At 40.9% G+C, this 13,758-nt stretch overlaps 1 protein-coding gene across 3 annotated transcripts in view; it reads left to right on the top strand.

The window, feature by feature from the left end:
- Window positions 1–13,758, top strand: part of PDE8B (phosphodiesterase 8B) — a 100,759-nt gene that overhangs the window by 28,359 nt on the left and 58,642 nt on the right. For 2 of the 3 annotated variants that reach the window (XM_084833405.1, XM_084833403.1), the window contains exon 2: window positions 11,956–12,015. In XM_084833405.1, the coding sequence (XP_084689531.1) occupies window positions 11,956–12,015 (60 nt within the window). The remainder of the gene's footprint in view (window positions 1–11,955; window positions 12,016–13,758) is intronic. The other variant, XM_084833404.1, reaches the window with a different exon arrangement.

The raw sequence follows: 13,758 nt of genomic DNA, 5'->3' as shown, positions 1-13,758 counted from the left end.
AAGAAGTAAAAGAAGTAACTTTTGTACAAAAAGACTGAGTACAAGGCAAAGGTCTGAGCTGCAACACACTAAACAATTCCTTTGAATCCACAGTTCTCAGCACCAACAGAAATCTATTTCATAGCAATCTCAGGTGCCCGTAAGAAAAGGTGTTAATTTAAAAAAAGGGATGGGAGGGGCACCTTCGTGGGTGCCAGTAAAGCATCTGGGGGCACACTGGTGCCATGTTGCTTAACCCTAGACTAGAATCTAGTCACTAGACAATCTCCAAACTCCCTTCCAACTCTATGATGTAATGACTACCATAGAGGTCTGAAATAAAGTGAAAGCTATATTCAGTCCATCTATATTATCATTGGCGGCTGGATTTTCCCCCAGGAGTTTTCAGTTTCGACGATACTGTGAAGGCTTTACTAATTGGATAAAAATGTCAACAGTTAGATTTCAGGATTTTAGAATTATTTTTAAATGGAAAATACTTTCAATGTGAGGAATTGTCATCGGATGGAACTGATAATAAGCTACTTCTATTTCAAGTTTTTTTCCCCAGTTATGGCATTTTATACAGAATATATTTCAAAGTATTAGTTTAAAAAGCATAGTTTCAAACACTGTTTGAAAAGCATTTCCTTTTGAAGAACAGGGTGATTTGTAAAGTATCCATATTGTTTGAGGGTGGTATCTATATGAAACAGTGGGACAAAGAGCTGGCACAATCAACTGTGAAGAAATGTTCACAATAGATTAACAGGGATGGGCAGAGAAGGTAGATCTTTGGGTGATCTGCAGTACATTGGCAAGGATTTCCAACTCCCAATTTTTAACAGTAACAGCAACAAAATGATTCCCCTCCTGCCCTAAATTATACTGCTGAAATGCAGAAAGCTTGAGAGTAGGTTTTTGTGTGGAAGAACTGTGAGCTCCATTCAGTTCTGATACTCAAAACACATTCCTGGGATCAGAATTCTTTAAATCTAAGTGTATGTCTTTTGCAGCGGGCTCTGGTTGGTGGATCTGTGGTTTCTGGTAAAACAAAAATGGAGATCCCACAAGCCTGACGTCTGCCTACGCTTGGATTAGGAAGCAGGTTGTTGTTGTTCAGTCGTTCAGTCGTGTCCGACTCTTCGTGACCCCATGGACCATAGCACGCCAGGCCTTCCTGTCCTGCGCACTCTCCTGGAGCATGCTCAAGTTCATATTCATTGCATCGGTGATGCTATCTAGCCATCTCATCCTCTGCCGTCCCCTTCTCCTTTTGCCTTCAGTCTTTCCCAGCATCAGGGTCTTTTCCAGAGAGTTTTCTCTTCGCATTAAGTGGCCAAATTTCAGCTTCAGCTTCAGTATCTGTCCTTCCAATGAGCACTCAGGGTTGATTTCCTTTAGGAGTGACTGATTTGACCTCCTTGCAGTCCAGGGGACTCGTAAGAGTCTTCTCCAGCACCACAGTTCGAAAGCATCAATTCTTCGGCGCTCAGCCTTCCTTATAGTCCAGCTCTCACAGCCATACATTACTACTGGGAAAACCATAGCTTTGATTAGCCGGACCTTTGTCGGCAAGGTGATGTCTCTGCTTCTTACTATGCTGTCTAGGTTTGCCATAGCTTTCCTCCCAAGGAGCAAGCGTCTTTTAATTTCATGGCTACAGTCACCGTCTGCGGTGATCTTGGAGCCCAAGAAAGTAAAATCTGTCACTGCTTCCATTTCTTCCCCTTCTATATGCCAGGAAGTGATGGGGCCAGATGCCATGATCTTCGTTGTTTTAATGTTGAGTTTCAAACCAGCTTTTGCACTCTCCTCTTTCACCCTCAACAAGAGGCTCTTGAGATCCTCTTCACTTTCTGCCATTAGGGTGGTATCGTCTGCATATCGGAGGTTGTTGATAATTCTCCCGGCAATCTTAATTCCGACCTGTGATTCATCCATCCTGGCGTTTCTCATGATGTACTCTGCATATAAGTTAAATAAGCAGGGTGACAATATGCAGCCTTGTCGTACTCCTTTCCCAATTTTGAACCACTCGGTTGTTCCATGTCTGGTTCTTACTGTTGCTTCTTGACCCTCGTACAGGTTTCTCAGGAGACAGGTAAGGTGGTCTGGTACTCCCATCACTTTAAGAATTTGCCACAGTTTGTTGTGATCTACACAATCAAAGGCTTTAGCGTAGTCAATGAAGCAGAAATAGACGTTTTTCTGGAATTCTCTTGCTTTCTCCATGATGCAGCGAACGTTGGCGATTTGATCTCTAGTTCCTCTGCCTCTTCAAAACCCAGCTTGTACTTCCGGTAGTTCTTGGTTCGCATACTGCTGAAGCCTAGCTTGTAGGATTTTGAGCATCACCTTGCTGGCGTGTGAAATGAGCGCAATTGTGTGGTAGTTTGAACACTCTTTGGCGTTGCCCTTCTTTGGAATTGGAATGTAAACTGACCTTTTCCAGTCTTGCGGCCATTGTTGAGTGTTCCAAATTTGTTGGCATATTGAATGCGGCACTTTAACAGCATCATCTTTTAGGATTTTAAATAGCTCAGCTGGAAGACTGTCATCTCCGCTAGCTTTGTTGTTACTTATGCCTCCTAAGGCCCACTTGACTTCACTCTCTAGGATGTCCGGCTCAAGTTCAGTGACCGCACTATCATGGCTATCAGGGACATTCAGATCTTTCCTGTATAGTTCTTCTGTGTATTCTTTCCACCTCTTCTTAATCTCATCTGCTTCTGTTAGGTCCCTGCCTTCTTTGTCCTTTATCATGCCCGTCTTTGCACAAAACGTTCCCTTGAGATCTCCGATTTTCTTGAAGAGATCTCTAGTCTTTCCCATTCTATTGTTTTCCTCAATTTCTTTGCATTGTTCATTTAAGAAGGCCTTCTTGTCTCTCCTTGCTATTCTCTGGAACTCTGCATTCGGCTGGGTATATCTTCCCCTTTCTCCCTTGCTTTTCGCTTCCCTTCTTTCCTCAGCTACTTGTAAAGCCTCATCAGACAGCCACTTGGCTTTCTTGCATTTCTTTTTCTTTGGGATGGATTGAGTTGCTGCCTCTTGAACAATGTTACTGACCTCCGTCCATAGTTCCTCAGGCACTCTGTCTATCAGGTCTAATCCCTGAAATCTATTCCTCACCTCCACTGTATATTCAGAAGGGATATGATTTAGGTCATACTTGAATGGTTTAGTGGTTTTCCCTACGTTCTTCAATTTCAGCCAAAATGTTGCAACAAGAAGCTCATGATCTGAGCCACAGTCAGCTCCAGGTCTTGTTTTGACTGACTGTATAGAGCTTCTCCATCTTTGGCTGCAAAGTACATAATCAATCTGATTTCGATATTGACCATCTGGTGATGTCCATGTGTAGAGTCGTCTCTTGTGCTGTTGGAAAAGAGTGTTTGCTATGATCAGCGTGTTCTCTTGGCAAAACTCTATTAGCTTTTGTCCTGCTTCATTTTGTACACCAAGGCCATGCTTGCCTGTTATCCCGGTGATTTCTTGACTTCCTACTTTAGCATTCCAGTCCCCTATGATGAAGAGGACATCTTTTTTTGGTGTTAGTTCTAGAAGGTGTTGTAGGTCTTCATAGAACCGATCAACCTCAGCTTCTTCGGCATCAGTGGTTGGGGCATAGACTTGAATTACTGTGATGTTGAATGGTTTGCCTTGGATTCGTACTGAGATCATTCTATCGTTTTTAAGATTGTACCCCAGTACTGCTTTTCCCACCCTGTTGTTGACTGTGAGTGCTACTCCATTTCTTCAAAGGGATTCTTGCCCACAGTAGTAGATATGATGGTCACCTGAATTAAATTCGCCCATGCCTGTCCATTTGAGTTCGCTGATTCCCAAGATGTTGATGTTCAATCTTGCCATCTCATGTTTGACCACCTCTGGCTTACCTTGATTCATTGATCTTACATTCCAGGTTCCTAAACAATATTGTTCTTTACAGCATCGGATTTTTTTTTCACCATATCCACAGCTGAGTGTCCTTTTGGCTTTGGCCCAGCCCCTTCCCTCTTTCTAGCGCTACTTGGAAATACCCTCTGCTCTTCCCCAGTAGTATATTGGACACCTTCCGACCTGAGGGACTCATCTTCCGGCGTCATATCTTTTAGCCTTGTGATACATTCCATGGGGTTTTCTTGGCAAGAATACTGGAGTGGGTTGCCATTTCCTTCTCCAGTGGACCACATTTTGTCAGAACTCTCTGCCATGACCTGTCCGTCTTGGATAGCCCTGCATGGCATAGCTTATGGCTTCACTGAGTTACGCAAGCCCCTTCGCCACAACAAGGCAGTGATCCATGAAGAAAGCAGGTACTTGGGGCTATAGGTCTCTTGCATGAAAAAGTCAATTCCACTCACATAAGGAGTGTACCCAATTTTTGCTGAGTCTCCCTCCAGCTGCAGTTTCTGTGCCACACACAACACACAATATTCTGGAGAGTTCCCCAACCCTCAGGAGTGGCTTTTGCGGGGCACAGAGTGCTGCAGCAAGAAGAGAGAGGGAGAGATGCAAAAGCTCCATTCTGTGAGCAAAAGTGAACATAGTTAGGATTCAGTCCCAGGATTTTTCTTCTTATTTTTTGTCACCTAAAGTAATCCTATTTTAAGATTATTAGTAGGTGTTACCATATGCTTTGGAGATGTAAAACAACTAGGTCAAGGCAATTCTTGGGAAAAATGCAGTGTAAAGGGAACATATGCACATGTTTGGTGAGAATGCCCCCAAATTAAATCTGAATCTTGAGACTTTTAGCGAAGTCTAAAGGAAAATTTGCTGCTTGTTTAGTTTTACAATACTCTGGATTCTTATATAAATCTTTCGCCTTGAAGGCTAGTTTTACAGCTAGTTGGTGGTTGACTTTATTTCGTTGAGCCTCAGTGGGTTTGTATGCATTTAGATTTTAACAGGTACAAAGGACCTGGATTCTCTCTCTTTCTCTAGATCAGGCACCTTATTTGATAATGGTCTACCGTTTCAGCCAAGTTAATGGACAGTTTTTTAAATAGTCCTAAACTAAGAAAATAAATCATAGTCATACTGGTAGTTCTTTCATACTGATAGTTCTTTCATACTGGTAGTTCTTTTCACCCTAAGATGCTTAGGCACTATTATGATAATGTACTTCTAGTACCCTGTTTACATTTAATACAATAGTCCTTAATATAACGCTGTGTTCTTTCTTTTGTCGTTTCATACCAGACACCAAAAAGGAGCACATCAGATCCATTAAAGGCATCTTGCAGATAGCTTGCTATTTCAGGGTTTTGCCATAAATTGCTAGCAATTTAGTATCAATGTTCCTTGCCTGTTCTAAATTATTTTTAATTTTAGTCAGGTGTTTAAAATATGGATAGATGCATGCTTCAGCACAGGGGAGGGGGGTTACCCACACAGAGCCACAGATAATAAAAAGAAAAAATAGAAAACAAAATGTTCATAAAATGCTTAGAAAGGGGGTGGGGGCTTGCTTCTCTTTTGTACTAAAAAAAAAAAAAAGTAGGATTGAATGAGTGGTATAGTGCTGGCTTAAAGGGAAATAAACAGAATCCTGTTTGTATATTTAGCCCAATGTCATAAATTTTGTTGGAAAGAATGCCATGACCTGGCTCCATGTTAGTAATGAGTAAAAGCTCAGAACATGTGTGGTTAGGAACACAGGAAGTTGCCTTATATCATCTGAGACTTATTTATTTACATACTTATTTAATATCCTACCTTTCTACCAAAGAATGGTGCTCAAGGTGGCTAACAAAATCCAGATTAAAAATAAAATCTTAATTAACACATAACATAAAGACAAATACATTAAAAATAAAAGAAACAGGACCAACCAATTAAAGAACCCCTTTAGCAACAGATCAGCTTAGATGATGTTGATGATGATGATGAATTATATTTATATCCCGTGTTTTTTCCTCCTAAGGAACCCAAGGTGGCCAAAGGCCTGCCTGAATTAAAAAAAAACCCCTCTGTGCCTGATGGCAGAAGGTCAGCAGTGGTGAGAGCCAATGGGACTGTTTACATGACCACTGAGGGGAAAATAAGCCATGGTGACTTATTTCCTTCACCATATGAGCTGTTTGCATGCCTGGGGGAATTTGTATGATTACCTTCACCGATGAGGCTTGCTGTGTTGTGTCAGCCTGGCGAGGATGGCTTGTTGCCATGGTTAATTAGCCACCCCACAACCCTAAAACAGCCTAAGTGCTGCTAGGCCCCGGGGTTCATTAGCGTACGGTGGCTTAGCGTGATGTGCAAACAGGCCCAATGTCTGTTTAGGCTTTAGACACAGAAGTGTCTCTGAGGTCCTTGATGGTACAGTGGATCCAGGACTCACAGGGACTCGCACCAGGACTTTTTTTAATAGCAGGGATGCTGTCGTCATCTGCCACCCCGCTCCTCCTCAGAATTCCCTATTCCTTCTGAGCTAAGCTGCAATCCTCATAGTAGCTGAGAGAAATGTATTTTCCCAGCAACAAATATTGTTCCCTGTTGTAAAGCAGAAAGTTTTGGGGTGGCTTGGTCTTGAATGGGCAATGCAAACCCATCGGCATTACAAAAGGCCTGCTCCTGGTGGAGATTAAAACTGCTAGAACTGGTTTGTTGATATGGATCAATACTGCTGCCTGAATTTTGAGGGCGTGGCTATGGTGACTGTCATAATGAGCTTCCAAACACTTCCAAGTTTACTACCACCCAAGTGCAGGTCCTGCTTCTTTATAGGTGTAATGTGTTCAGTGATCCCCAATTATCTCATTATTGTGGGTACACAACAAGTTTTCTATCAGCCATTGTTTGTCACTATTTATTTCCTTTTCCCTTCCAGTAAACGGCCTTTACAGGACCATTTTTTTCCTAATACTTTTTATTCTACTTTTATCTTTATAAATGAACCAAAGAACACCAACAACATAATCATCTTCTACAGTTTCAAACATTACAGTATTCTTAAGAGGACCCCTCAATAATGAAATAAGGAAAAAAAGAGAGAGGATGAAAGGAGATAATATAAAAAGGAGAGAGAAGAGCAAAGGGGAAGGAAACAAAATAAAAAGAAGAAAAAACACAAAAAGAGAGGAAAACAAAGCAAAATATAAACAGAAGTTTACATAACAAACTTAAATTTAACTACATTACACATAAATTTCAAATATCACTCTACTTAAAGATTATACCAATATTACAGGTCAATACAGCATAAATCATTAATTTCAATATTGTGTCTTCAGGTTTATAACAAAGAAGGAAGCTTAGAATTCATTTCCATTGGCCATATCATGCCTCTTAGCTACTATATAATGATAAAGCTTAAGAACAACCAGCGAAAAATATTTACTAATCCTAGTATAATATTGATAATAATAATAAAAAAGAAAAGAGATTATAAAGACTAAAAAAATAACAAAAAAAATAAAACAATCACTAATATATTTTATACTATCTATATTTTAGATAGTATCATTTCTAAATATATAAATGAGTGTGCACATTTCTGAACACCCTCACACGGAAGATTTAAATACAGTCTTATATCGATTTTAACAGAAGAAGGGGCGGGGGGAGAAAAGAAAAAGGATGAAAGAAAAAGAACGGATATTCATAATCAGCCATCTCTGGCCTTACAGACTAAACAGCCAGTTGACAAAACATGTTTGTAAATTCCAGTTCATGGAGCTGGAGCAGAAGTCTCGCGTGTTTTTCCGATTAGCCACGCCTTCGCCATTTCGTGGTTTTGAAACTTCTTCATCTGACCTTCAGAGAAAATGCAAAATGTAGCAGGATATTTTAAATGACGTAGATTCATTTGTTTTGCCAGGTTTCTCACCTTGATAAATAGCCTTCTTTTGTCAACAACTTCTTTGGTGTAATCCAGAAATAACATAATTCTATCCTGTTTTGATCCCCCAAAAAAGATTTCCTCCCGTCTTGCCAAACGCAGGATATGATTTTTTGTGGACACTCTTGCAAATTGAATTATAATCGTATAGTCAGTCTCTTTAGCGTTTGGCACACAGAATGTATGCTCAATATCAAGTACATAATCAGATGACAAAGGAAGTATCTCATGCAGGAGCTTATCTACAAAAGTAAATGAATTTATATCAGTAGATAAATCTTTGATACCAGTAATATGCACATTTGCTCTGTCTCAGGGTGGACACTGAGCCCATAGAATCCCAGAGTAGTTCTGATTCTGAGGAAGAGCAGTCGCTTCTGGGAGAGGAGTGCGCTCCTCTTTCCCAGGGCCAACAGCTGACGGAGATTCCTCCCACCAGCATTCCTAGCTTAGATAGCAGTCCAGGGAGTGACAGAGCGCGGATAGACTTGGTGGACGCCGATGCAGAGAGCGGCGCCAAATGGAGGGCGCAGAAAGGAGGCGTAGTGCCCGGTTGGCGCGCAAACAACGGCTGCGCCCAGAGGATCCAAGGGAAAAGGGGAGGGACTCTCCCTAGTCCTTAAGTTCAGGGGTCTGCCAGTAATTCCCTTTCAAACAGGGACAAACTGTTCCAACTTAGGGCATAGGTACTGTGCTGCTCAGATCTAGTTGCAAACGGTAGAGTTGTTAAGTTGTAAAAGAAGAATAAAGCTTTGAAAGGAATCCCTTTGTCTGTGTCTGGACTTGGCTACTGGATTAGACTGAGAGAGGCCTCCAAGGAGCCCTTGACACTCTGCGTGTGAAAGCCTCCAATTGCAAGATTCTTGCAGAACAATTATTATGAAAAGCTTTCAAGATGATCTCCTGCGCTGCCACTCAATCTTGCAGCTCGTTAACCTTCGCTTCCATTTTTTGCCTAGAATTGTTAATTAAATCCACAGCCCCTTGCAGGCTGGTGATGGAATTTTGGATTAAATCCAGTCTCTTAGCCTGTTCAGCAGATTGCAAAGACAAAGCTTTTATCAGAGCAAGTAACTCCTCTATATTTTCATCACTTCTCGAAGCCTTTGCCAAGGGAGGTGTGGGAAGGGTCAATGGCACTTTTCTCCTCCTTGGTGTTATCATCCTTTTTAAACAAATCGTGTAGGTCCTCAAATATTGCTGGTATTCCTTAGTCCATAAACACTAAAAATTACATTGGGGCATGTCAGCCCTGGTTTACCTCCTAATTAGATAGGAGTTTTCAAAACAACTTTGAGTGGTGATTAAGCTCTGGCAGACTTGCCTTGTAGTCCAGCCTCTGCTATGTTGCAAAAAGAGCTGTTTTTCCAAACCTTCATCCAGAATGCTGCTTTTGCTTCTCCCTTTCATTCCAGGGGAAGATAAAAAGGGTTTTCAACCTTTTAAAAGCTGTTTGAGATAGTGTCCCGCAGAGAGTCCACAGAACGCCGCCAGGCCGACATTGGCTCCGACCGGAAGTGGGCTACAGGACCATTTTTTAAAGGAGAGAACCCAACTACATGATGTTAGTCAAAGCTCAGAGGTTGCAGGCTTTTTTTGGAGTCTGTTCTCCAACTGAAGAATCTTAGAAGTGTGGTCCTCAAAACATTATGTAGCTGTGTTGAATTTACTGCCACTTAAGCTCACTAGTAGGAATTAGTTGTGGGTTTTTCCAGTTTCCAGTAGGTGGCAGTCATGGGGCCTTTTTTGGCCTTGATCCACCATTAAATCCCAAAAAACAAAGAAGAAATTTATGTTAGTTACATATTTAAACACGGGTATTTGACCTGGCTGCTTTTATTTTGGATAAAAAGCAGCCCTGGGCCCCCATTACCAGGAACATGCTCTGGTTCAGGACCCACACTGGTTTTCTGTTAAACATCATGCAGTCTTGTCTGCTTTTTACCTGCAGAGTTGCTCTTTACTGTAAATCTTCAGGGGCAATAGCAGCAAGGTAGGGCCTCCTGTTCCACTGCTAGAGATTGAAATTATTTTCTCCTTTTTATATAAATTATAATGCATTAAAAAGCCAACCGACATATTGGCTTTAAAGGCATGTGATTTTTCTTTAGAGTAATTTTATGGAGTGTTTGCTCTGAATCTTAGTCTGTACACATTTGTGTTTTTATCTGCAACAAGTAAGTAAAGTTTGACTTTAACCGAAAAGCTGGTACAGGTAATCTCACAATAAAACTCACTTAAAAGGTTGGGCAAAAGTCAACATATATTTGGCAGCTTTATAATTTTGTATCATTGCTATGTGTGGTGCAGCCACAGCCCTATGAAGTATTGTTCTAGCGAGCTGTAATTGTTTTAAATACTTTATTATATATTGTTCGCCAGGTTGATCAAGTGCTTCAGCCCCATGGAAATTATTTGTATTGTTTCTATGTTGTAACTCACTTTTAGAGCCTGGGTTGGACTAATCAAGTAGGATATAAATATTAGAATGAATAAATAAATAATATATATTTATACCTGGATTCCACTTGGGGAGCAAAACTAGACAGAACAGAGATCAGTAGTCAGGTTACGGGATCAAATATTGAGTATTTATACTAGATGTGTTTGAGAACTGTTTATGGAAGAATATGTTACGCTAGAACAATGGAATGGTTTAACCCTATGGAAACTGAAGTGGTTCATGCCTCTGCTTCTGAGCACAGTGGGAGCAGTTCGAGTCTCATAGATATCCGTGGTCATAACTTCTACAGCATTTTTAATATTAACTTCCATTCATTAAGGTTTTTTCCCCCACAGCCTATCCATGCTGCACTAGTGGGTCAGGTTCGCATACAAAATAATACAATATAAACACAGGTGCAGTTCACAGAATTCTGCAAAATAAAGTGCAGTTTCTGAAGCCCAGAGTAGTTCCAGCTGTGCTGATTTGGAATGAATATATGCAACTCAGTGTTTTTGTTTTTGTGTGCTATTTGGAAATAGGTACCACTGAGTTCAGTGGGACTTACCCTAAATATGATTGCAGCCTAGTCTGTCATGTGGCTATGAAGCACACCGTTAAAAGTACATTCATTTTAAAAGACATTCAAGGTCATCGTAGAATTGTACACTGGAAATTTAGGCTCTTCAGGAAAAAGCCACTTGTTTGGCACTGAAAGCTAGTAAATTGTAAGCTGTAAGGATAAGATGCCTTATACGGTAAAGTTGTGCCCTTGTTCTGACTGACATTAGGAAGGAGATTTGCACTGGTTGCCAGGTGCTTTGCGGGCACAATTTAAGATGTTGGTTTTAACCTTTAAAGCTCCAAATAGCTTAGGGCCTGGCTCGCCTGTCTTGCTATGAACCTGCTTGGGTGTTACCTTCTGCAGGAGAGGCCCTTTTGAGGGCACCGTTACCGGCAGAGGGGGCTTGTGAAAGGGATTTCTCCTGCATTGTCCCCCAAACTATAATATGCATTCCCTCAAGAACTACCATCAGGCTCCCAGTCTCTTGGCCTTTAGAAAGGGTGTGAAGACACATATTTTCAATATGTTGATAATCCAAGCAAATTGATAATCTAAGCACTAATGCTATGTCTGAACCAGTCCTTCATACCAAACTCATGTGATTTTTGGAGGGTATACATTTATTTATTTATTTATTTATAGCACATTTCTGTACCACCGAATAGCCAAAGCTCTCTGGGCAGTTCACATTTTCGCTGTCTTGTTTAATCTCTTTAGCACAGGGGCCCTCAATCATTTGGGGCCAGTGGGCGCATTTGGAAGTTTGAAAGTGTGTCATGGGTACGCCCACAATATAGCTGCCATGGTGGTAGTTGCCTGTTCATAACATGGCTGTCGTGGTGGACATGGCTGGTCACAAAACACTCATTTCTCAAAAGGCGAACTGGTGAGACTAAAAGCAAAGTATCTTCTAAGTACAGGGCAGAGGTGGGGTCTAGGCTCCAAAACACAAAACCACTCTTTTGAACCAAAATAAAGATGGCACCGGAGGGCAACACTTTGCTTTGGAGCATGTGAGCTTCCCAGTTAAATTTTTGGAGAGCTCAGCTTTAGCAAAACGCTGTTAACATGACCTGATGCTGCAGGGGCGGGAAAATCTTACACACTGCTTTCATTTAGCAGGCATCAGCTACTGAGACAGAAATTGGGCCCATGAGACTGACACAAGATCCTATTCAGGTAAGACTTCATTTTACTTCAGCAATAACTATGAAGTTCACTGTTATAATTCAACTAGCATCTGCAGTCTTTCAGCTCAAGGAAAATACACAAGTCAATACACATTTTGCATATGTAAAATAAAGAAGAGGTGAGATGTGTGCATTTTAAACATAAGCATTCTTATGATGGCTGAGTTAGAAGCTGGCATTACGTGGTCCAAAATCTGTGTCACAAACTTTCAAGAAACTGAATGAAAATCAAATTCTGAACCAGTTGCCTCACTCTAGAATTATAAATTGAACAAAATATACCCACTAAAATTATTTTCCATGAGTATGGTTGTTAGAGTTTGCACAACTGTAAATTTGTATTCTTTGTCATCTCCACTTCTTAGTCTCCTACATGAGTCAGAGCCATGTTCTCTACAAAGTTATAGTTCTAGCTATCAGACAGCGCTAGTAGCCAAAGACTGCCCTATCTGATACCTTTTTCTTAGTGGCCATAACATTCTGTGGCAGTGAATTTCATACATTAATTGCATATGGTATGGAAAAGTACTTAAACTGTCTGCCTCTCAGTTTCAGTGGAGAACCCTGAAGTCCTTATATTCAGAGGGAGTAAATAACGTTTCCCCTTTTTCTCAAAGTTATCAAATTCTGATTTAACTTATCCTTCTAAGCCAAAAAAGAACAATGAGCTCTAAGTTAAGAAACATAAGAACCAATCTATACTTTCAGAAAAAACAAATGGCACAGCCCTCCTGGGACAGCACCATTTCAGAATGCCGGTGACAAATCACATCTTTGAATCCCACCCCTCTCCTGTAAATCTTGTTTGTGAAAAGTTAGCATGCCTTCCCATGCTAACTTTCTATGGGAAGGAGGCTTTTTGTATGTGACAGGAATTAAACATTCACCTAATCTGTCAAGTGGTGCAGTCTCTGGAGGGGTGTATTACATATCTTTTTTGAATGTGTAGATCAATTCTAGTGCTCATTCCAGCCAAACAAAGAAAAACGAAGGTGAAGAAGACAGCCTGAGAAATAGGAATGCTGGAAGTTGTCTTATACCAAGCCAAACCATTGGTCCATCAATATTGTCTACAGTGCACTGATTAGCAGCAGCTGTCCAGGGTTTGAGGCAGAAGTCTTTCCCAGTCCTACCTGGAGAAGCCAAGAATGGGACCTTCTGCATGCAAAGCATGTGCTCTACCACTGAGCTACAGTCCTTCTCCAATAGGGGGATGTCCTGCTGAATGTCAGTGTCATCCATTAACAGAGGAGGAAAGCAGCCAGACAACTGTAGCCATTAGGCCAGTTCAGCATAACATAAAAACTGGGCTGTGGAAAGGTACCTTGGTTCACACTGCTCTTCACAATGTCTTGTGTGTCTATAGGGAGGAAGGCCTCACCCTTTTAGAGCTGTGGAATTACAAGGAATACAAGGTTCGCAGCTAGAAAGTTTCTAGCTAGATGTATGCATCCATATTTAAAAATAAATTGATGAGGCCAGAGAAGAGTTTGGCTGTTGTCTATCCCCTCAAGCCCAAGCATTTGGTACCATGATGTCATCATCATCATCATCATCATCATCACATTTCTCTACCCCCCAATAGCCAAAGCTCTCTGGGCAGTTTACAAAAGATTAAAACCTAAAAAAATACAACATAAAAATAATATAATAACCATTTACATACAAAACAATTTAGATTTATAGATGCACATTAGGAAATAATGGCTATGATGTTATTGAATTTGAAACA

The sequence above is a fragment of the Heloderma suspectum genome, chromosome 2 (genome assembly GCF_057233095.1).
Source record: "Heloderma suspectum isolate Gila_16-S chromosome 2, 16-S_ref, whole genome shotgun sequence".
Taxonomy (NCBI): domain Eukaryota; kingdom Metazoa; phylum Chordata; class Lepidosauria; order Squamata; family Helodermatidae; genus Heloderma; species Heloderma suspectum.
This window is presented reverse-complemented; position numbering and strand designations above follow the sequence as displayed.